This window comes from Columba livia, chromosome 10 (assembly GCF_036013475.1).
Source record: "Columba livia isolate bColLiv1 breed racing homer chromosome 10, bColLiv1.pat.W.v2, whole genome shotgun sequence".
NCBI classification, from domain to species: domain Eukaryota; kingdom Metazoa; phylum Chordata; class Aves; order Columbiformes; family Columbidae; genus Columba; species Columba livia.
In genome coordinates, this window is record NC_088611.1 from 1,785,444 (window position 1) to 1,811,220 (window position 25,777).

The 25,777-nt window shown below is 41.4% G+C and overlaps 1 protein-coding gene across 19 annotated transcripts in view; it reads right to left on the minus strand.

Moving 5' to 3' along the window:
* Positions 1–25,777, minus strand: part of IQSEC1 (IQ motif and Sec7 domain ArfGEF 1) — a 322,136-nt gene that overhangs the window by 23,317 nt on the left and 273,042 nt on the right. For all 19 annotated transcript variants that reach the window (XM_065074858.1, XM_065074856.1, XM_065074860.1 and 16 more), the window contains 4 exons: positions 23,715–24,979; positions 7,964–8,125; positions 3,942–4,064; positions 3,002–3,168 (listed from right to left, as the gene is read on the minus strand). In XM_065074858.1, the coding sequence (XP_064930930.1) occupies positions 3,002–3,168; positions 3,942–4,064; positions 7,964–8,125; positions 23,715–24,979 (1,717 nt within the window). The remainder of the gene's footprint in view (positions 1–3,001; positions 3,169–3,941; positions 4,065–7,963; positions 8,126–23,714; positions 24,980–25,777) is intronic.

The following is a 25,777-nucleotide window of genomic DNA, read 5'->3' on the forward strand; positions in this document are numbered from 1 at the left end:
CAGAAGCCAACAGTTTCTGTGCTCAGCCTGGCTCTCAATGATCTAACACACACTGCCACCGCTCAGCAAGGAAAGGAGGAAAATCCGGGCAATCTTGCTTCCTCGGCTCGCAGTAATGCCAATGCTGCCTACGACTGCTCATGTACTTGCTGATGTTGTGCTGTTTCACAGCTTACTGTTCCCGAGACACTGATGGAAATTACACAGGTTTGGCTAATCTAAAACTTAGGCATAAAAAAGCTAATTTGACTTTTTTTTTTTTTTTTACGTTTCCTCCGTTTGGTATCAAAGCTCAAACAAGTTATAAACACCTAAATAACCCTCTAGACACTAAAATCTCCATATGACCTCCTCCTAGCAGTACACCACTGAGAGAAAGCAGAACAACAATTCCATTTTGCCTCTGTCCCAATATTACTCAACACTGTTCATATGTCCTTGTTAAAAAACAAGTTTCTCTTTTAGTGAATTGCCTGTCAGCTAAAGCTTCATGTTAGCTTCGTTTTCCTGGAGAACCAGATACATGTTTTGGTGAACACAGCAATGGAATGGGAAGTTATTGATAAGCGTGGATGGACATCTCGCCAGAGGGGCAACGAGAAACAGGTGACCAAAAACTGACCCAACTGTGTATAACATCCCATCCACGTGAATACTTCATATAAAAGTGGGAGATCACGAGGATCTCGTCCCTTTTTTCCCTTTTCCTTATGGGACATTAGGAGAGGACCTTGCGAGTTGTCCCTGTGAACTGAGGCCAGTGACAGACTGAATCCAGCTCCGGTTGGCTGCAGAGTCCAGTCCAGGACTTCGGGTGCCGGCTCTGCAGTTGCTGAGACTTTCAAGATTGGTTTTGTATATTTTGTATTATTTTCTCTATTTTATCAGTAGCATTAGTAAAACATTTTTAATGTTTCCAACTCTCTCCTCTCTGTCCTTCTTTCCCTCCCGATCGCCTGTGCTGAGTGGGAAGGGGGGAGAGGGAGAGGCAAAATGGGGAAGGGGGGGAGGAGAGGAGGTTAACAATACATCTGCCAGGGTTTGATTGTCACCCCGCAATCTAAACCCTTGACATCATAAAATAACTTCCTACAAGAGAACCGTACGAACATCCAATACAATTAATTTCACCAATATTTCCTATATGATTTCAAAACCAATTAATTGACTTTGGAAAAACAAATCAACAAAATAGCCTAGTTACACTATTATTGTTTAGCACTCTGTGATCATCATCGGCAGGTCACTATTCTAACAAATGCCACAGTGTTGTGAATGCTTGATCCTGAATTTTTAATAGCAGTGGAAGGAGTCCAATTTCAATAAGTGGCTTAAGCTGGATTTCCTGGGGACAGGGAGATACACGTCTATTTTTTAAACAGGTTTTAAAGCAATAAGCTCTTCTCTCCCATTCTGAAGCCAAAGTAGAGGGTTTTGTCACACAGTGGGAAAACTTCTCACATTAAAAATACTGTGATAAAATATCGTTTCTTTGCAACTAGAATCAAGCAAAACTGCCTCTATTCTGTTCCACGCCAGCAAGTCTTCCGCAGCGCACCCTTTGCGACCCAGTCTTTTGAAGTTACAGGCAAGGCGGCCTGTTAGAGAAATGCCTATAATAAGAAGAAACTGCTGGTATTTGGGCTGGAGCTCAGAGAGGATGTACTGAATTTAACACAACAAATATAACTCTAGTGTTATGCTAAGAGGGGAATATCAGGCCCTTTGTAACCACTGTGGATTTTACAATAAAATCTCAACACTACCTTAAATTTTGCTAAGCTAAACCATCCGCTATGCATAGATTGTTCATTGCGGTCTTATAGAAATCTAAAGGAATAAAATCACCAGAGAGGACTTTCATTTTCAAGATCTGAAATTCCAGGACACCACAAGTAATTTATTTTTACTAGTCAGTCCTAAAATGGAAGTATGACATGCACACATGGATACAAACTGTCATGCACCTGAGATGCGCCAATGTATTTTCATATAATAAGCAACTTTATTCTATCTTCCTGCCATCAGCCCACTTTTAGGTACCCAAGGGCTGTTCCCCGGTCCAGCAGCACCTGCTGGTGCCTGCAGTAGTGGGCCTGTTCTGCCACCATGCTGCTCCAGCTATTGTTGGCAAAGGAGGAGACACTGGGCACTAAGTTGCGTTTATTTTGTGCTTAAAAGCAGGAGGAGGAGGAGGAGAGGGTTGCAACACTGAGCAGGCAATTTTCCTGCCCTTTGCACAAACACACAGTAATGGAACTAGAGTAAAAGCTGCTTTTCCCTGTGGGCACAAACTACCTCAAAGGAAAAAAAGGGATGGGGACTTCAGCCTCATTTTCTTTCTCTACCATCTGAGTACACTGCTGTGATGAAAGGTAAATGCTGTCTGATCCATTCTTCCCTGATCCGGTATCTTCCTCCTCAGCTCTGCAGTGGCAGAGCTGACACTTAATAGAAATCTGCTCTTTTTCAGCAGAAAGAACCAGCATAGAAAACTCTTGAGATACAGATTTGAAATAATAGCCATATTTTTTGGCAGTCTAATTGTGTAGATACCATGGCAAATAGTTTCTTGATCAGAAAATATGCCAATGAAGAAATCTAAATTAAATTTCTGTGCTATTTACTGTTTACCTTTCAGAAAGGTGTTGGAGTTGGGATTTTTTTTTCCACTCTGAGAATTTAAGTCTGTAGTTTATTTCTAAAAGTTCTCATCATGACATAGTGATTTCAGTCCCCCAACATATATACATACATGCGGATCAAAAGACCTGACTGTACATTCGTTCAAGAAAGACAAGACAAAAATGACACAATACTATGTGCTTAATTCTGTTTTAACTATTCCAGAAATAACTAAAGCCTGTAAAAATGCCAGTAGTTTTAAGTCAGGTGAAATCAGGATCAAGTGCTCTGGTATTCTGTGTTTTTCCCAGAAGAAACACAGCATTGCTCCAGTGACAGTTACAGGGCAAAGCTTTCACCCTTAGCGTTCGCTTACCCCTTAGATTCTTGACAAAATCTTCTAGCTTCATTTTGCGTTCCGGTTTCACGTTTGGGCTGTACATATCTGTGTTTAACAGTATGATGGCGAAAGCGAGAATGAAGATGGTATCAGGATTTCTAAATTGTCTCACAACACCCGGATTGCAGATACAGTATCGTTGGCTGTAAAAAAGCAAAGAGGGGAAGCCGTCAGAGCTATGAATTACTGTTCTAATTCCATCACATAAACCAACTGCTACATTCCAGGGGCTGAGCAAGCCATTATTTGTGTTCCATACACATATTTAGCTTTCCGTCCACATATTTTCATAAACCAGTCCTAGAACGTGGAAGGCTTTTGTCTTCTACTACCACATAACTTCACTTCTTAGTACAGATTCTGAGCTACGATAACTTCAGTATTTCATTTTTTTCAGTGACACCAGGTAAGAATACAGCATTATTGTTAATTATTAATAGCTGAGTGCCACTTGATGATTTACATCTCATACTGCCCTGGATAAAGTACATTTGTGTTAGTATTAATAAGTTAATGCTTTTTATTCCACTATTGTTGAAATGCTTAATGAAAGACTGAGATTATATATACTCTAAAATGTATATGGTCTTATAATTCCACTCATGTAAACTATTATATCCAAATACATTGAAAGAGACATTCAAAAATCCTTAAATAGCTTTGCAACTGATGCCAGAAAGAATTTTTAATTGAGAAACCTCACTATGTTAACACAAGATACATGAACAGCGCCAGCAAATAAAACCTCCTGTTTCAAACTTGGCAAAACCACCACAACCAACACTGTATGGAGCTCATGAGGACACTGCAAACAAGCACAGGAGTAAGTGGAACACACTCAATGTCCCCAGTCCTCCGGCTGGACTGTCAGACAACAGGTTGCTGGTGACCAGAGCAATTCACTTCAGCATCGTACCTGAAAGCTTCAATGAGCCGTTCGACTTTCTGGGCTTCTCCTTGAACACGGATATGAGCCTGAAATTTCCTGAGTGCTTCATCCAGTTCCATCGTTGAGAAGTCCATCTCATCCACAACACAGCTAGGAGAAAAACACATTGCCGTTGTGGCTTTTAATTCCTAACAACACAGTACTTTGAGACAAGACTTTGAGACCAAAAGAACGTTTCTATTTTCCATCTTTTGTAGAGATGAATGGAGGTTTTTTGAAACTTTCAGCAGCAATTGCAATAATTGTAGGTAAGGTGCAAAGGAAAGATTGCAAAGAATAGATCAATGAGAGTGTATACATGTAAGCAGGGCCTTTTATGTTTGTTAACAAAATAGCTGCTGGAAGGACAAATGTTTGACCAATGTAAGTGACATACCATTGTCAAGCCTAATTCTTGGTTTTGTGCTTCCAGGCTAATCGATTATTAGAATGACTATAAAAATAATAAAAGCTTATACTGTTCAAAATATCACACCTAAAATAGCCAGCAGCAAGCACGATAATCTGTACCAAATGGCTGTGTTTAGGAATGTTCTTACATACTGTGAAAAAAAATGATCTTGCATGGATACTCTCTTATAATTACTGTAATTCTCCTTTCCCCATCATTTGCCATGTCTTTCAGTTAACATTTATGGAGAAATAATTACTTTCTTCCTCTGAAGACGCAGTGCTGATAAAAAATGAAAAAAGGAACCACTTGGATATAATCAACAACATGAACTATGACATTCTAACACTTTGCTTAAAGACTACTTTTAAATCAGAAGCTTTTAAGTTTCCTTTCTTTAAACTTGCCTTTAGTTTTTAAATGACCAGACATGAATCACGGCAAGTAACAGCACTGTAATGCAGAAACCACAGAAAGCAAGCACAATCCAGTTTTAAAAGCCCTTCTTAAATGTATATCTATACCATGACAAATCAGCTCACACTTTTCTCCTAGTACCGTTGTGGCCAACATAGATTAATACCAAAGCAATTTATTCACTTCATCTTGAATATTTTTCCTGTTACACAGAAGCACAAGGAAAGAAGCAGACAAGCTGTGCCTTTCTCACACCCTTTCCAATCCACACCTAAAAGCCTATTATCAGTTCTGCAATAACACTCACAGTCTTCCCACCTATTGCAAGTCCTGTAACGCTTTCAAAATCTCTTTTCTCCTTCGAAGGTGTAAAGCACATGTGCAGGCAGGCTGGAGTCAAGATGAAGGAATTAGAGCAATGAAGAACCCCAGAAACACCCTGGCCAACAACATCATGGGGAGGGGTCTTAATCTCTTTTCTGATACATGAAGACAGCAGATACACCACCACGGTCAATATTCTTAACTGGAACCAGTACTTTCCTGTAATATTTCAAAATAGTAACCAAAACTTTTCTAGTGGCTATATAATGGAAAAACTAGTTACTTTGGCTAGGTCAATACAGCAAAAGGAATCATGAAAATAAGACCAGACATACTTGTTTAGCTTTTTTTTTAAACAATGGCTAATAAAATTATAACTGTTGATAATATCATGATCATAATGATAGAGAGAACATGATTAAATGGGCTGTAGTCAGTGCAGGAGAGCCCGAGTCCACTCACATGGTGAGTGAGAAAGCCTGTGCACATCCTCACTGCACCCGGGCAGGTCAGAGCAAGAAGCTGCCAGGCTTCACCACATCACCTGAAACTTCTCCCTGGGAACCAGCCCCTGCCCACCACCTCTCGACAAAACGCAGGCAAGAAGAGTGGAATGTACCATTTGCTGGGTCACCGCAGCCAAACCGCTGGGTTCTCTACAGTACCATTTGCCTGTGCTCTTGCGCATGACTGTGTAATGAACTGAAATGATGGACTCCCATACAGAGTAACACAACATCATACTCTCCCTCTCACGTTTAACAGTGTTCTTTATGATGGTTTTATTTTATTCTTTCTTTGATTAACTGCACTTTTGTTTCCTAATGCAAAGTCAAGCCACTGTTGGTGGTCAGGCCCCCAGCTACATCCCTATGACACCAAGCACTGCTTGGTCAGGCCCTCAGCTATATCCCTATATCAAGCACTCCTTGGTCAGGCAGGGACAGAAATCTGAAGCTCACTGCAGAACAGCAGTGTTTTGGGAAGCACGTCTGATGTCCGCAACGCCGGCTACGCCAGCCACACGTCACCCAAGCAGTGCCTTTACAGTCCAGCTACCACCAGGTAGCAACTGCAGTAGGCTCAGAATGCAGGTCTTGGTCAAAGATCTAGGCTTCTAAGCTCCAGTGAAAAAAACATTTCAAATAGTTGAAATACTGTAATTTACAGGATTTGGGAAACCTGAACACAAACCAAAGCAAGTCACTTGAAATTAAATTGTGTAACAGAAAAAGGATCAGCTTTTAAAACAGCTTTTCTATGTGACAGCCTGGAATTATTATCAGTTCAACAAAACCTACCTCCAGTCTGCAAATGTGATATTTAACATGAAATGCTATTCTATTGTCTCTTTTTAAGACAAAATACACTGTTCCTATGTGCAGACAAGGTTCAGGACACTGTCAGGAGAACTGCACTGCCTACAGGGTGTTCCTCACCCCAAAGCATTAGGTGAAACAGTTTATTTAAGAACAGATTAATTTCAATAAAAGGATTGTTGTGGGGTTGCAGGTAGGTGACTATGACCTACTCTTAACAATTCAGCTCATCGTGGATACAGCATCTGGCTTAGCAGAGACACACTTCTTACCCATATTCTACTAGTTTGTTTGAGACGGTGAGGGGAAACTATTTGTTCAAGATCAAAAAGTGAATCACCTAAGATTATTTATCATCTCATCCTGGACTTGTACTGTTTTCTTTTAAAGAATTAGAAGACATGCACTCTTTGGAAAGTCTTCACCTTAGTCTGACTCATAATTGCAAAATCCAGACGATTATTACAAGCAGCTAATGATGCTGAGCAGGGATTGCATCAAACCCAAGCCCTATTCTATTAGTGCGTACTGTAAGGCTGGCTGCCACCCGTCCCCGCGTGCTCGGCTGTAGAGCTTCTCCCACTGCTTTCTGCTGCGTGTCAGACCGCACAAGGCACAGGAAAGAAAGAGAAGACCTCTAAAAAAGGTCTGCGGCATATGTACACGTGCCATTAGCTGCATTACTATTGTGTTCAGGCTTGCAATTTGAGGCACATAAGTCCTGACAGCGTATCAGCAAGGCCAGGAACGTGACCAACATCTTTGCAGTATGAAGCTGATGCGAGCAGTCTATAAGAAATATGCACAGAAAATATAACCTGTTGTCAGACACTTTCTATCATGATACCATAACCTTAAAAAAAGAGCACACCCCTAAGGCATACATGTTTTAAATGAACACCCTCTTAAAATAACTTAATTTTTGGTCTACTCTGTATACAATGTAACTTTATGGCCAAGCTGCTAAAAGACTGATTTTCTGCCTTGAACGTCTTTGTTTTTTTAAAACAGTTTTTGTTTTTCTAATCTTTTGGAAAAGAACAGTTTGTATAGATCTTGTCAGCATATGCCTGCACACGCTGCAATCCCTGTTTATCTAACATCTGAGCCATTTGGCTGCACTAATTATTTTCATGTTCTGCTACTGATGAAGCCTTATGTTGCATATAATATTATTTTGTTTCATTCAGTAAATTATTAGAGAGCCCAAGGAAGGAAAAAGACTTTGAAACAACATCCTTTAACACCAATGATATTAAAACATAAATTTAGCGTAAATGTACACGAATACAGGGAATATAAATCCTTTTAAGTACCTTGCTGGATCAAAACGAAGCAGTAACTTAGCTGGAAAGCAAAGAAATAAGTATTTGCTCACGTGCCTGTTTTCTTTCTTAACCCTTAGCCTGGTTTCGCCCTCCTTCAGAAGAGGCAGAGACAGGCACAGAACATTGAGAGACCATTCCGGCCTCACGCTTGATGAAGCACTTACTGGCACATTCAAATACGCTCAGCTCCTCCCCACACACAATACTCACTCTAATACATCCCGGTTGAACTGTTTTTGCCGATTTCCCAAAAATTCTCCAATCATCTGTCTGCTGAGACCTTTCCTCTGCAGGAGAAAGTGGGCGACGCCGACTGGAGTGTCCGGCACAAAACCCCGTTCAATCAGGTACTGGACTCCTTTCTCGGGTTTTCTAAGGAGAAATGAAAAAGCAAAACTATTAATTTTCTTCCATTGGACCTGAAGGCATCTGATTAAAATTCATGACAATTTTACCAACCACTTTTGACTAATGTACTACTAGTATGGGCTAGTGTAGTTTCAGGAGAAATGTAACTCTCCCGTAGAACATACCATTAATAGCTTACTAGCTTTGAAACACAGCTTTGCATGTTATTACACATTTCCCTGCTCCATAACCCTTCCCAGAGAAGCTTTATATGCAAACAGCTTCAGGCATGAAAGTCAAAACACTTGTCAATGCAAAAGACAAGCTTTAACCTTTTGCTACTAAATGCTCGTGTTGCTGGGAGAGATGGACCTTCCAGAAACTGAGCTAAAAACCTGCTGCTGAAACAAAGAACGGCCCCGACCTCCCACTCCCCTGCTGGCAGAAGTTAACCTTCAAGTCAACCTCATAGAACAACAACATCCGGAGAGGTAAAACTTGCAAGCTGAGAATCCAAAAAATAAAGGGGAAAAAAGAAGAGCCTGTCATGCAGAATGAAGCAATTAATAATAGTGGAGCTCTGGAGCATTGCCCCAGATTTCCCTCTTTCATAGTTTCTTGAGTATTTTACATCTCTTTATACATTACCGCTAGATTTAGCTGTAACCATTTTCCAATCTCAAAACAAAGCAAGCTGAAGCTACTCATTTTAATGTATTAAGAAGCATATGTTGGGGAGGAGGCTTGGGGATGGAACTGACTTCTGGCAATGAAATGCACTTCTTAAGTGCTTATGTTTTGAAGTGATGTAAAATTCCTCTCACAGCACATATTGTGCACTGTCTTCCAGCAGTGTGATACCACAAACAACCACTATTTCTTTTAAAGATATTAAAGCGATATCTTCACAGAACCAATAATTCATCATCATCTTTATTCTGTAAGGAATGGCAATATAATGTCCACCTGTCCAAGTGAACGGTTTGCAGCATGCTGGATGACCTGAAAGATACGTCCTTTAAGGCAAGCAAAGCACTTTCAAAGGACAAGGTGACCATACAATTTTTGTAAAAGGTTCATCATACAACCATAATCCCTCCTCAGGGTTTTTAATTGCAAATAACATCACTAAATGCATCACCATTCAGTTGTCCTGTCTTTTACATCACACTTAATACCCTATTAAGAATTAGATAGATCAAAGGAATATAATTTAATCAAAAGGGAGTTCTCAAACCTCAGTTTCTTGCATTGGGCTTTGTGGCTCTTTTCATCTTAAATAAGATTACACATATGGTCATCTTCTAAACGCAATCTTGTAAAATGAATCTCATTCAACACTCAAAAAGTACCCTTTTTCTTGTAAGTAATGTAACTGCTACGTTCATATGAGTTGTACTTCAGAAGCCTTAATATTTCTGAATTTCAATTCAAAGCATCCAACAAAACCAGGAATAGTTTTCTCAGTCTTGCTTTTCAGTGAGCTACATTTGTCTGTAAGGTTTGGAGAGTTCCTTCCCAGCAATCGTCAAAACACAAAACAAAGAACGTGGTCACCAAGTACAACTTGATCCAAAGATCACCTTTACTTGACATAGAGAAAATGCTGCATTGTTGGTTATTGTACTAAACCACAACTTGACTTCTTATCGCTCCCACAAGCCTGAACATTTAAAACCATCACAAAGGAGACACATAATTTATTTTGCATCAGTTCTGAAGTGGTTGTACAATTTTACATAAGCCAGGGTCTGTTTCTTCGTATAAGAAGCTCTGCTTCTGGTTTGGCAATTGAAATCACATTATTCAGATAACTTTATGTAAGGCTCCAAAAGGAGCTCAAAAACCCATTTGACAACACACACTGGAAGCCAAAAACTCTTTTCCCATTGATTCCTCCTTCATGCCGCAGTGAAGCAACAGGAAGTTTGGCAGTGTCTGTTTATTTGACAGTAGTCTAACTTGTAATAAAAGTTGTAACATGGAAGCAATGTAAATTCTGAACTGTAATCGCATGAAAATATTACCTGAAAACTCCAAACTGTAAGAATGAAGACTTCTCTTACTCTTATTTGATGTATCAAACTGTGGTAGCAGTGGCATAACCTTCAGAGTAACAACCGTAAGAGTAATTTCCACAGGGAAGAAACTTCTTTTTTTCTCTTCTCTTTTCTTCTCTTTTCTTCTCTTTTCTTTTCTTTTCTTTTCTTTTCTTTTCTTTTCTTTTCTTTTCTTTTCTTTTCTTTTCTTTTCTTTTCTTTTCTTTTCTTTTCTTTTCTTTTCTTTTCTTTTCTTTTCTTTTCTTTTCTTTTCTTTTCTTTTCTTTTCCTTCCCTTTCCTTCCCTTTCCCTTTCCTTTCCCTTTCCTTTCCCTTTCCTTTCTTTCCCTTTCCCTCCCCTTTCTCTTTCCCTTTCCCTTTCTCTTTCCCTTTCCCTTTCCCTTTCTCTCAACTCTGACCCACTGAATTTGCCAACTAGAGATCAATAAAATGCTGTCATGTTATTTTGAAATCTGCCCTTTAAAAACTGTTAACTTTGTTGTTCTATTCCAGAAAAACACTTGTAAACCTGGAGAATATGACCAACCTCATCTGAAGAGCTCCGTGTGGGCTGAGCCCAGCCGCTGGTCAAGCCCGGCTTAAGCTGGTAGAGAGATACCGCTACTAATAAAGAACTCACTGGGGCTTCTCCAGGGAATTTCTAAAGGGCGTTGAGATGAGAACTGTAACTTTTAATTTGATCTTTCTTTGGAGGTTCTGACAGTCATCGCTACAACAGGGACACAGGATTTCTTAGGCAAGCATTAGGAGGACAATTGTTCTTCAAGACAGGACCTATACCTTCAGGTCATCTTTGGGTACCTTGCCCTGAGTAATGCCAGTCTACAGTGGAGTATCTGCTAAAGGGCGGTGTAAAGGATGAGCAGCCAGGGGCGGCTGGTACCGCTCTGGAGCTGTCGGGTACCACTCACTGAGCAAGGCAGCACACCATGTTTTCAGTTTTCCTATTAGCAAAGCAAATTATTTGCTCGCAGGAGAACTCCAAAAGTTAAGAGTTATATGGGGAGGTGCACAAATACAGTTCTAAATAAAATTTGTTTCTATGGCTAAATGTATTAAGTATCAGAGGAAGATAAACTTTCTTATGCAATGGGTATCTCCCTAGTTTCCCATTCAGCTCATGAACGCTGATTTTGGTTTCTGCTCTGGAAGTCTAGCTTGCCAACAATATCTCTTCATATTTCTATTTTTGATGACCTGAAACCTTGAATTCGTTCAATATTCTTGATCAAGAAATTGAATTTAATTTTATCAAACATCTTATTGAAAGAACAATCTCCCTTCTGTTATTTTAATCACCTTGCGAGCTGGGCAGGCTGGGGGTTTATTGCTGTGCTAGAGGCTTCCTGCACACCAGCTGGGACACTCACTTATTCCACAGGAAAAGTACTTAACAGAAAACTGTGACTTTGTCAGAGCATTCCGAAGTGCTGTGAAATTTAACCTAAAGACTGAAGCTAACAACAGGTTAAGGGAAAAATGTACACAAGGGTGTCTTTCCTCTCTGTCTTTAAACCAAAGAAATATTTTCCCTATTTTTAAATTTGGACAAATTGAAGTTACTAGACGGGTTCATGACAATTTAAGTCATCCCCAGTATCACAAATTTCAAATATTACTAAGCATGAAGGATTTTCCTCTTAAATGCACAAGAGGACACACAGGTTGTGGCACTGACTATCAGCAAACTCCCAGAAATGCATTTGTTCCTTCCCAATGAAAGGCAAAAACCCCAAGGCAGCTGACAGGGCTCTGGGAGGGCAGCTTTTAAAAGCCAACAGGGATTCTACTGCTGGTAAACCCAGCTATTTTACATTGCACAAACTTTCTTTTTCACCAAACCCTAATGTTCCTGAAGTGTATGACTGGGTGCAGAAGGGAGTGGGACACAAGGGGGCCATGGACGTGACACAAGTTATCCCCGTTATCCTTGCAATGGAGCACAGACCGTTTTGTACTTGCAACTAAGAGTCTTTTGTGATTAGGAAAATTCCCAGTGATGGTTTGTTAATTACTCCTGCCAATAACATGGAAGATGAGAAGTCTATAAATAGCAATCGTTGAAGCTGCATAAGCAGAGCATTTATTTTCAGATTTGAATGCATTAACTAATATCAAAACACACCCTCTAAAGATAGCACCTTACATAGCTGATAGTATACAGTTAGAAAACTTTTCATATTTACAGATTGCTTCCAAAATAAAGCTTAAAAATGTGTTCTATTCCAAAAAATCAGAAAAACAAAGAAATACAAACCCCCCCCCCACACCAATCAGCAAACAAATCAAAAGCAATCTACTGAGAGGAAGGAAAAAAAACCCAAGTAACACAAAAAGGTGTGCAAAACCACTATTATGTAAGATTCTCAGATGTTGCATGAAGGGCTAAGGAATTTTCCAGAAGCTGATTAATAATGAGACCTCTAGGATGGTTTAGGAGAAAAAATGCCTATGGAGAAAGTAATGGAAACTTCAAAATAACAGATCAAACCCATTTATTTTAATCAGCACACTTCTGAGAGAGTAGTGGGCTGCTCCAGCCAAAATGCTGGTTGTGTGTTTCTGAAGAGGGGTTGGATCTTGCAGCGATTTCTGCAAAGCGGCATCTTTAAGAGGAAGCAAATGGCAGGAATGAATAGGGCAAAAATCACACATGGACAACAGTTTAACAACCACCACAAAAAAACACCACAAAACAAATATCACCCCTAAAACCAAATCCCATTCCCTCAAGAGCCAAGACACCAGTAAATCCCTGCACATCACTGCTGTTTCCCCTCCTCCCTGGGCACAATACTAACTAGGAGGAGATGGCTTATTTATTTAGCAAGTTCTACGTGCAGTACTGAAAGCATAAATTCAGTGGAGGTTCATATAACTTGCTGACATTTGTATGGATCTCATGAGAGTGGTGGTTTGTTGGGAGTTTATAGCTCGTGAAGCCAAGGAGGACTAGTGGTTTTTTTTCCTTTAACAGCTATGTACATTGAATCTGAACAAGTCACAAAAGGTCAGTATGTTCAGGAGGTTTGCTAATGTGATTTACAAGGCTCTCCTAAAAATGAGTTCTCCTTTGGAGGGTGGGGTAGAAGGGATGATCACGGGTAATAATATTGAAGTGGGTACATTCCTGAGAGAAGTGCCCCTTATCCAAGCTAGAAATATATAAATGAAAAAAAAAAATGAATGGTGGTCATTTTTTCCTTACACTAAAACCTACATGTATATAAGCAGCATATTATCTTTAGAAAAATACTGCATTCCTAACACTTTTATTGTCATGAACAAATCAGTGAGTAGAGTAGTGTAGTGATCCAGACACGTATAATTCTGAATGTATAATTATTTGTCGCAATTAACTTTCACCTGGTCGGAGGAACCACTGACAGACAACTTTAGGATACGTGTAGTTACAATCATTTATGCCACCTGAGAGTATTATCAACCTGTAAAGATAATCACAAAACTAGCCGTTACAGAAAACCCCCATTGCCAGTGATAATAAACCAGCCCTAAAGCTCCATGAATTATTAATATGGACTGTCAATATTACATAACTCCAGCCCATGGTTTGACTTTTCCTTTGCTTGAATTGTCTTCAGAGGTGCCCAACACCTGCTGGAGTTTGAGAGCAGGAAAGGGACAGACACACAGATTGCCCATTGAGCCACCAGAGAAAACATGGGTAGAAATACATCATCTTATGCTGTAAAGTAACACCAGTGGTACTTGGGAAGTGCAGCTTTGCATTACCCCGATATTGAGAATGTTATCTTTCAAACTGTAGGAAATACTGCTTTTGCAAAAATACTGCAGTGAATTTAGAAAGTGAAATTCGTAGAGGAAAAGCTTTTAGTTGAATTCTAGATGGTACAAAAGAGATGAGCACAAATTTAGCATTTACTGTTATCTACCAGTCTTACTGGTACAGCCAGTCTTAGTGCAAAACAAGCCCATTAAACCTGAGCACTGCAGCTGGTGAGTGCTTCAGTAGCAGCAGCAGCACTGGCAGCAGCAGTGCTGGTGGTGGCAGCACTGGTGGTGGCAGTGTTGGCGGCAGCAGCACTGGCGGCAGCAGCACTGACAGCAGCAGCAGTGGCAACCACTGGCAGCAGCAGCATTGCAGCAGCACTGCAGCAGCAGCACTGGCAGCACTGGCAGCAGCAGCACTGGCAGCAGCAGCACTGGCAGCAGCAGCACTGGCGGCGGCGGCGGTGGCAGCGCTGGCGGTGGCAGCACTGGCGGTGGCAGCACTGGTGGTGGCAGCACTGGTGGTGGCAGTGTTGGCGGCAGCAGCGCTGGCGGCACTGGCAGCAGCAGCACTGGCAGCAGCAGCACTGGCAACCACTGGCAGCAGCAGCATTGCAGCAGCACTGGCAGCAGCAGCACTGGCAGCACTGGCAGCACTGGCAGCACTGGCAGCAGCAGCACTGGCAGCAGCAGCACTGGCAGCACTGGCAGCACTGGCAGCAGCAGCACTGGCAGCAGCAGCACTGGCAGCACTGGCAGCAGCAGCACTGGCAGCACTGGCAGCACTGGCAGCACTGGCAGCACTGGCAGCAGCAGCACTGGCAGCACTGGCAGCAGCAGCACTGGCAGCACTGGCAGCACTGGCAGCAGCCAGTGCTCTCGCTGCTGTTGCTGACAAACCAGCCTCCAGCCAGCCAGGCTCCCCCACGCTGTACAGCCAGCTGCACAAACCAAGCCCCGGTGCGGAGAAAGCGCCCGTGCCCACCCTGGCCCACAGGACTACCTCGTAAAGAAACATGCAACAAAACCACAGTAAAAAAGTGTCTAAAGGCTTCCCTATTTCTGACTTGCTAAACACGTAAAGCTTACAATCATCCAAAACCACATGAAATTTTTTGTATTTCCCTTTAGGTACTCAGACAATAACAGAGCTGTAAAATGGAAGCATTACTAAACAAACAAGGACAGAAAGCAGCTTGCCCAAGCCTAGATTTCCAAAACCGAGCAATGCCAAAAGTATCTTTGGAGCTAAACTAAAGGTCTATACACACAATGTAAATAACCACAAACACACTGTTCTTACAGCCTCCTGAGACAAGCAGGACAAAGCCAGCTTGACTGAACATGAGAAATGAGAAGCTTGGTGAAGCAACTAGAAAGAACATCAGTATTTCGGCAGGCACATCTGTGCTTTTTAGATTCTCGTCTGCGTTCAGGCACCCACACACGCTACACTGAAAGGAATATAAGCTGAGAGAATCCAGAAAACAAGCAAACCAGAACTACAAACATTTCCTAGAGGTTGTCAACACCGCGAACAGAAACAGGTCACAAACCTGCTGCTGCCAATCTTTTCAGGTTGGGGGTGAAGAATTTAATGCAAATATGATGCCAGGCCTCTGTTAAAAGAAAATAATCTTCCTTGCCTTTGATACTAGAGATCCCATTTTGAAAATGTTTACTGTTGTCTCGAAACTAAGCACTACTTTAACATTAAAATTCAGGAAAGGTTTTTTTAACAGGGAGAATCTAAGACTTTTCTTAGAATCATTTAGGTTAAATATTTTTTAAATAGCCAATTGGCAATAAGAAGCTAGTTGAACATTCAAGCAAGCAGCTAAATTTTGTTTCTATGGTTGTACTTCTTCCTTTAGTTTTGCTGAATATCCTACTGCTGCCACAACAAAGCTAGGAGAATCACTATGGCTCTTTGAAACATCCTGGGAAATAACAAAACAACTCAACATCCTTAAAATACTACCAAAACTAGCGTCAGCTTGCCAGAGCTCACGCAGCTCTGCAGCAGCACAAGAAATAGACTGAAAGGAAAACTGACTGGGAAGCCTGATCTGTGCCTTCCTCATGCTACACAACCTTGTCATGAAGAGAAAGAAGAACCAGGTGTAAACTGCATCTTCTGGTAATTACAAGAAAGACTCTCTGGCTTAGGAAAATAAACCAAGAAACAACACATTTCTCACAGCTTCTCTGCATCTCATGGAAATGGCGAGACAGTTATCCACATTATTTGGGCAGGAGCTCTAAAGTTTCCCCCCCAGTGGGAAAGACTTCTCCCCACTACATTATGGTACATTAATCTTCTCAGTCTTGAGTGAGCTTCCCAAGTTCATTCAAGACTAAACCAAAAAACTACCACCACCCATGTAAAGGTCACAGCTTACTTGCAATTACGCCAAATTACCCGGTGTAATCTCCATTCAGTGAAAGTTCATTTATATTCATGTCACCCACAAAAGAATTTACTAGGAAGTGATCTCAGTGCCCAGTTCTATTTGGTGGGGGAGCAAAATAAAGAGAGGAAACTCTGTGGACAACCTTTTGCACAAAATCGGGCAAGTGACCTGAACAGTTCTATCTGATCAATCAGTTTCCTTATGCCACCATTTCCTAGCGAAGTGCTAGGAAATTATACATCAAACATCAGAGCTGCTCACTGAGCGTTTAGGTTTGTCTGAGGTGATTACAAAATTGTAAAAAGTGTATGAAAGCTAAAGTGTCCAAGCAGAAAGTCTGGGCTATTCTAATAAAGGAGGAAAAACAGAGTTTAAAGCTATTTTGGAAACAGGATTTTTTCGGTATGAGAAGCGTCAGCCTTGAGGAACATGTAGCACAGTGAGGAGGATCCCAAGGCGCACCCCGAGCAGTTGCACTGCAGTAGCGGGCAAGCCCTGGCCAGTGAACCAACCCTGAGTCACGGTGCTGGAGCAGATTCTGTAGATCCTCATTACTCCCTCTCTTGGCAGTGGACAGCCTTTGTTATTTTTCCTGCTGCTTCCTTCCTTGCAAGAAAGGAAATATTTTAGTTAAATAAATGGACTAAAACAGTCTCTGAGGATTTCTCACCTCCTCTGACCCCTTTGCATCTCTGCATTTCTCGAGGAGCAGGGAAAAGAGCTTGGAGCTGCCAGCAGAGTAAAACATACTCCACTTTGAGACAAGATACATGAAAAACCTGCTGGCTCTCTCAGAACTATTTGCCAGGGCTGGCTGTTGCTTTCATGTTTATGCAGCTGCAGTCAGGAGTGACACATGAAGATGACTATGTCCTTGAAATTGAGGAACAGTTCCTGTCTTAATATTTTCTAGTGTCCCTGCCCTAAATTCTCTTTCCACACCCTCACCCCAGTTACACCTAACAGAAGCACTTCAGCTTCAATTTCTGCAACTCTGCTGACTGTAAATGGGAAACACTGACAACCACCTTTACCTTAAAAGGGATACCTCTTAAATTTGCAATGCAAAAGTACTGTTTAAAGATCTCCAGATTTTCCATTTACAGATCCACCAAACCCCAATTCAGTAGATAGATGTGAATTGTTAAACAGGAAGAAAGAGTTGGTGCTGCCTTCTCTTTTCCTTAACTCTTCTTCCAAGGGTTCCTTACACAGCTTTCCCAACTTCCTATTCAAACTGGCCGCTGTACGCCTGCAAAGGCAGCTGGTCACATTTTTCACCCTCAAAACTTGATCAGTCGAGATTTGGGCGCAGGGGTAATTCTGGCATCCAGAGTCATATCAGATGGCTGGTCTGGGAGCTGCTCACACAGTCAAATTCCTCCATTCACAGGCTGATTTTCTAAAAAACCGGCCGTATCCTGAGCACGCACCCTGGCATTGTTAGAGCGAAGCGGTTGCCGATTCCTGGCACGTAGCAGCGGGAGCCGTGTGCCCAGAGTGCGCGAGGGCAGGCGGAGCTGGCGGCGCGGATGAGGTAATGGCTCCATCCCGGTGCCAGGGACGCTCGCACACGGTTTCTGCTGCTCGCAGAGCAGCCTTGCGACAGCTACATTTGCTTTCAACATTTGGTACAGTTTATACTCCCTTTAACGGCAAAAAAGGGAATCCTTGTGCGCATATTTGAAGCCAGCGCTTAAATACACTATTGGTTGAATTCCCAGAGTTAGACATTTCAGCTGTTTCTTATAGGCGGGACATAATGTATACTAATTAAAGCACCCATTTTGGAAAAAAAGGAGGAAAAATGGGTCCTCGGGGAGAAAAGATAAAACATGCACAGAACAAAGCAAAACACACAGAGCTTTTTTTTTTTCCCCTTTGGGTGTTCTCACTTAGGGCTAAACGTTTTTAGAAATAATGAGAGTCACACTAAGAACATTCTTCTCTTCTTACTAACTCCTCTGCATGTTAGAGGACAAGCTACATGCAGTGCTTTGATTTTAATTTTTGTTGGAACTCTCTGTGGCTGAATAATCTGCAGTCCAGATGTTGCAACAACAGTAAAGTCCCTCTCTGCTTAATAAAATAAAGAAATACTTAAATTAACATTTCAAGGAATCTAGGCATGTTTTAAAGAGTCTGCTCCTGGAATTAGTAAACAATTCACATCAACAGTGATGTTTCAATTTTGAATAAAATCATCTCCATCATGCAATAAATGAAGCCAATAGGGTCAAAAGACGATACATCACTGCATAATGCAAACAGATACTCATGCCTTCTTAGCTCTGTTAATAAACCCTTTGAGAGAACTCAGGAATAGTGGGAACCTTGACAATAACTCCTCATAAAAGAAGCTACAGAAAACTCTCCCCAACAGTATGCTGTAATGGGCTGAGGACACACAGGGAACAGTTTTCCATCTGTCACTACCCTTTCCAGAAAGCAAGAGAGGACAAAAAAGGGGGGTGGGGAATGAAAGTCATCTGGGAAAACTTATTGTAAAAATATGCATAGCCTAGCGTCTGTTCTAGCAATGTTAAATGGCCTGATGTTCGTTTACCTCCAAGATGTATGTGCAAGATTAGGCTGTAAAACCTTCAACAAAAACACCACACCAAAAAAGCCTTTAACAAAATGATGCCATAGCAGAAAAAGCAGAGCAGCGTGGTGGCAATGGCCCATGAGATGGACTGCACAGGCCCTCTCCACCAGCAACAGCAACAACTGGCACCAGCACAAGCAAGACTGGTTCCCATGGCAAGAAATCCCAGTGCCGCAGGAATGCTGCCAGATGAGAGGACACTTAACTGTGCCTTCTGCTACCTGATATCCCAAAGGAGATACTAAATATGATTCTAGTCTCTGCTAGATTAGCAAATGAGTCTGAGAAATGCAAACTTTTATCTCCCATATTTTATACTGCTAGGCACAGTCACATCAACTTTTCAAACCATTCTAACGCTCTCCAAGTTTTGTCGAAAACACTTGATTAATACAGAAAGTGTTTGTGTCCGCTGCCCGAGAAAAAGCTGAATAAGCGCTACACTGTCCTGCATTCCACATGGCCCAGCTCAGCGTGTCACTGCAGGCTGGGAGGTGGGAACTGAGGATGGTGTTATCAAGAGACATACCTGGTGGCCACAAATACTTGGAAAGGAGCCAGACTTAGCGCCACGGCCATGGTGGCACACGAGAAGGGAACACAGCAATGTCCTTCTTCCTACACGCAGCTCTGCACGGAATTACAGTCTGCTACTGCCGACCGCAAAGCTGCCTCAGGGGCAGGACGTGTTTCCTCAGACTACTGAGGTTAAAAACCATTTGGTCCTGTTTAATCTGTCAGACCCATCAGTGCACGGATAGCAGAATGGAACCTGAAAATCCTACCAGATTGGGCCGCAATAACTGGCAAACCTGGTATTTCCAGTCTGCAGTCAAAACAAACATGAGAATCAAATCACAGCCCTTTTCACTTTTTTTTTTAAGCAGCAGTCAAAAGCCCTCTTGAAGCCTTGTTTATAAGCAAACCAGGCTCAAAGGCTGGATTTGCATTGGCAGGGTTTGAAGCCTGCAAAATAAACCTTTCTAGGTAGTGTTTTTCTTCTGCCTATGAGGAAGGAATGGTTTCCAGTGTAATTTCTCCCAGACTACAACCCTTTCAAACTGCACTGAAGAAAATGCCTAATTCAACACAGTTGGGCTCAGCAAGCTGCCCTGGGAGCCCCTGTGCTCTGGGCTTGCACCTGCAACCCTTCCTTTTGGAAGGCGATGAATGGTAGCTCACCATCTGACAGCCCATTGCCAGGGTGAGGTCACTGCTGCCATTCAAAACCAGGAGAATGTACAGAAGCTCTTACTTTGTTGCAATTTCTTTGGCAGAAATCATTCCGTTTGGGTGACACTTTACATGCCGGTATAGCAGATGCCACAAACCTTCTTTAAAAAAATAGACTTATTTAATCAACACTAAGGTTCCAAAACGAGTGTCACATTATAGTTAGAAAGAGATTCTATGATCAAGTGATATGACTACTAGAAAAACAGTTTTCAATTACCTACATTTTTTTTTTTTCTCTACTGTCTTGTGCTCTCCATTCTCTAAGGACATTTGTGCTACTAATGTTTTGCTTTATGATGGTGATGAAGTCAACTAGCCCACAAGTTGTGCTCAAATCTCACTCCATCCATAACTGGCTACTCTAATAAACAGCCTCTGGTAGGAAAACTGCACTTTGGCTTCTGAAAATTCTTATTGTAATAGGAAAGCCAGAATAATTCTAAGCATCTGTTGAAATTTCAACTGTGAGAATAGTGACCTTCCATGCTGCTTGAAACTTTATCCTTTCAACACTCATAGTGAACAAAGCAAAAATATTTTCTCTAATACAACTCATGCACCTCTTTAAGGTTCTAAACTCTTTGCATTTCAGCCAAGCTCCATGTACAAGAAAGAAATAACATTATTATTTGTTAATTAAGGTTTGAGATTTTAATTTCCAAGAAAGATTTCAAAGATGCAATGAAATTAATTGGACTTCTTGTAAAAGACATCTTTAAAATTTCTTCTGGTACATGCTGACACTTGGAAAAAACTTGACTTCTTGTAATAGGTAACTTCAAAGCCACTTGTTCGAGTTGTGCACACAGCCCTTCCGCACGGGTGGAGCACGCATCCTCTCAGGAGCTCGCTGCCAAGGCTTGTGCTACTCCCTCATTTTGTGGTCATAAATGTGTCATGAAAGATCACACAGGCCATGTCATGAGAGTGAAGCTGCAAAGCTGGGACTGATTTGCAGAAAGTGCCCCTGACCTGCAGACGCCTCTCCCGGCCCGTGTCAGACCAGCCCGGGCAATCCTCCTTCACGCTGTGCCGCATGTGCAACAGCAGCATTCGGCAAGGGAACTCACACCTAGGGCACGGCTTTCTTTTCAAAAACACCTGGACGCACAAGATGCTACGACATTACTTCATGTGCCGAGAACAATGAGCGTAATGCTCAGAAGTTAACTGAAACCAATGCACCTGTACAGCACATATCTCAATGGAAAAAGAAATCATCGCTGGTAAATCCTGGCAAGTGCCTGAACACAATTTCTATCCCTTCATTGACCTCACAAAATGCAATCTGCAATCCCACCTGATACAGTCTTAGGAATCTCCTTCTGAACTTTTCAAAAAATAAAGATTTGGAAGTTTTCCAGGTCCCTTTTCAAAGGGTTTACAGATTCAAGCGCATCACATTCTATGATGGTTCAATACCTGACATTGCACAGAAGGGAAATAAGGCTATTAATGAAAATGTCACCATCTGCGGACTTGAAGCACCATAATCAAAACCAAGATACATGGGATACTGGAGGACTATCTGAGCTATAAATAGAATCACAGTGACTTAGCAGAAGGTAACAAGAATCTTCAGGTCTCTATCAATACTAGAGATAAAATAGGGTGGGGGAACGAAACAGCAAACAGCAAAAGATCAGGCACAGAGGAGCTGGCGGGACTGCTGTCTTTAGAACTCACTGCTAAGAAACTGCAAGTCACCTTGCAAGCAGCCAGCTGAGAAAAAAGATTTCTCTTTGTTCGAGTCCATTCAGCAAGATGACTTAGATGTGTTTCAAGTAACAGTCTCTATTCTTCTCTATTCCTGATGTTTATTTTTCACTTTCAGCTTCCTACTGATAGGGCACATGATTAGAAGCATGTGACAATTTCCAGTGCTCTCTCTCATCTCTGCTTGCTGCTTGAGCACTTCAATTCACCTTTTTTCCTACACCCTCCTGCAACTGACTCAAAAGACTGTATTATCAAGCCTGAAGTTCACTGATCATTGACTGCTTAAGGCTTAATTACTGTGCAAAAAAAGAGCAAACACTGAGACTTTTAAATGTCAGCCAAACAGCATCAGCACCTTCCTCCTCACCCCCCACACCACGGATGTTAATGTTTTCAAACCTTCTAAAAAAAGCAAATCGATATATTCTTCTACCCAGTCTACTTCATGAGCAGCAAACGCTGCAGACATCCTATGATTTACATACTTCCAATTGGTCAGAAGCTTCTGTAAAAGCCAATTAATTGTTTGCAAAGATGAAAAAAAAAAACAACCTGAATGTTTTTACAGCCAAACCTGGCCAATCCATACTTCCTATTGTAACGCACAGCCTCACGTGGTGGCATCCAAAAGCTTTAATTATCTGCAATGTTACCACATATCATTATACGATGAACCACTGACCTATTACTCAAACGAAACAAATCACAGCACCGCAAGCTGAAAAGAAGGGCTGGACTCCCTCGAGCCGCACGAGCCAGCGCAGCAAGGTCTACGGCAGCACGCCCAAATAGCTATTAGCTCTTCAGAAGCTACACAATTTTCACAGAGAACTCCTGAAGTACTCTGTAGAGAATCCCAAACGCTTATACAAACACTGTGAGCTGCTAACAATATTTTAAAGAAAAATAGGCAAAAATTTTGGTGCTTTGCATCTTACATCTAAATGTTTTGAGGAGCTTTCTAAGCACTAGTACCAGAAAAAGTTTAAGTAAATTATACCCATTCTAGGGCAGGGAAATTGCCACATAAGGCAGCAACTAAGCAGTGAAGAAAAACTAGGAATTCTAATGCCAACCTGTTCTTATCTTCAGAATGAGATAGTTTTAATGAGATCTGTGTAACCCCAGAAATGTGAAGAGAGTTTAGAGTCATATTATTTGTTATCCTCTAATATTCATGGTTTTCTACAGCCACATGGGAGTGTCCAACGAAGAAACTTTAAAAGTCATTTTACAGAAATTTTAAACAACTCCATACATGGGAAAACTAAGTCATAGGCAGAAATAAAAATCTTATGATAATTTATGATAAATAAAGTTCATTTAGAATAAAAATATTTAGCGCATTGTTTTTTAGTATCAAAGTGTTGATGAAAGCCACTGACCAAATTCCAGGTCCTGCCTGCGTTAAACAGGAAACTCATCTTACGCTGCTTGTTCTAATTCCCATATGGCAAGTTTTACAATACCTACATGATTAGGGCAGGAAGAGATCTGAATTTGTTACAACACCAAAAATGGATTAGGATGAAGCCACCACATTTTTCAATAAGAAAGGAATCTGATCCAACTTCTTCACTAGTTTACTACTATATATATATATATACACATAATTATATTTGTTCTTTTCCCCTGAAGCTGTTGAACTATAAAGACAACAACTTGTAAGCACTCGAACATGAACAGTCATAACAAGCAGCTTATTTTTTCACTGAAAAGTCAATATCAGACACCAGTCTCACTTACCTGATACAAGAGAAAATACTCCGGGTACAGCGGCTACCTTTCTACTGAACACAGAGAAAAGGACTAAATACTGTAACTTACTTGTTAAAAAGATTCAGTCCAATCCTATAATGGCGTTTCCTGATAACATCATTACTGAAGGCAGGGGAATCCCAGCTGTTGCGAGTTTCTTTGTGATATGTTTGTTTGCTCAAGGTTTGCTCCCTTAGGCTGTCTCTAGAAGAAGATTCGGAGCTGCAATTTATTGTATCATTGGAGTTGGAAGTGCTGTTGATGCTGTCATTGTCTCCATCAGAATAATCGGACTCGGATTTGCTTTGCCTGTTTGCTGTGCCATTGATAGCTAAATGACTGTCTATAGGCCTGGCCCTATGTCTCGCCTCCGGTTCCTCTCGGGATATAATCTTGGCAGGAATACTGTGCGGGATGTGTTTTGGGCTTCCTTGTTGACTAGTGATCCCTCGGTCATAGGCATTTTGTCTCTTTAACGAACCTCTCTCGGAGCGATCACTCAAGTCCACTGAACTGTCACTGGGTGGCTCTATAGTCAGCAAGGGGAGATGATCCATTCTCATCCTCTGCTCCTGGCACTCCAGGGATGGGGTACTCCTGCAGCTCGTATCCGTGTCTATCTTATCATCTTTGTGGGTCATGGACCAGTACTCTTGAGAAGAGTTTACAGACCGGAGCCTCAAATCAGATTCTGTGCTGGACGGTCTCTCTACTGACTGGGAAAGTGGAAGCGGGGGAGATAACTCTTCCTCATCAATATATAACGTAACATCACTGTACGACGCTGTCATCTCATCAAGCTTCCTGTGATCCACATTGTGAATTGCTGGTTTAGATTGAGCACAACTATCCCTTTCCATCTCACGACTTCTGACTTGATCCGGAGTCTGGACTTCGTCAGAATGTAGGCTGCGGCAATTCAGCGCGTCATCGATGGACTCTGCAAGGGATTTCACCTGCCTGGAAAAAGCATCCTCCAGTTCTGTTATAGCATCACTAAAATCAGTAGATGCTGCTGGAGACTTCATTGTAGCTGACTCTCCAAGGTCACCACATTCAGACTGTACCAGGGACCCCAGCTTTGACCCGTCATTTGTAACAGAAACTTGTTTTCCTTCAAAGTAAGAGCTGTGGACTTTCTCAGGTCCTTCAAAGGAAAACTGCATTCTCATATTGGACAGTACAATGCGTCTTGACATACGATTTTCAGACATAGAACTTCTAAGACGCTCAAAATTTTTGTTCATCTGATACTGGCGAAAAGCTGTTTGTATAGTACGAGCAGCATGTCTAGTTATGAGACGGCCTCCATATTTCCGTTCTAGCATTTCCACCTGTGAAAGGGTGAACACAATTACTTTGTAACTTGATGCAGGCTATAACAAGGTTAAAGCATAACAAAAAAATTTCTTCTTACAACTTTAATTTTCAGAAATTTCTCCAAGTGTATACTGTTTCAGAAAGTAAAAACGGAAAGCTCCAGACTAACAACTGCATGGATGCTGAACCCAATAGTCATTTGCAAGTTCAACCACAAAAATACAGACAAAAATATGACTACGTGAATACTGTCACATAAAATAAAGGTGTTAGCAATTTGTGTGTGTGTGTTTCCATTTTGGTTTTCACATGTTAGCAGTGGTGTGCCCCTGTCAAAGCAGACAAGGTAGTGCTCCAATGCAGCACAATGCATTCATTCTGTCTCCGTAGGGAGAAGTGAAATCCAAGTATAAGGCAAATTGCCATCTTTTGGGAGGAAACTCTAAAAGTGGCTATTGCCTTTCCAGGACTGCATCACTTTCTACGTGAATAAAAACCAGGTAACATGGTTTCACCCACCCAGGCTTGATATCAAGGGAAAACTGAGCCTCCCAGGCCATATGCTCCCAGAGAGCTTGCTCTGAGAGAACACACACACCCCCAGTCTGCCTCAAAGCAAGAACAGATTTCAGACTTTCTAAATACAAATTCAAACCTATTTTCATTCTTGTAATTAAAGTCGACATTGCCAGTGTTTCCAATTAACAGAATGAATATGCAAAATAAATACATTATAAATGCTAGCAATTTAACCTAGTGAAAATGACACAAAAAACACTTTTAGTATACTCATTAGATATTTTCAAACCTTT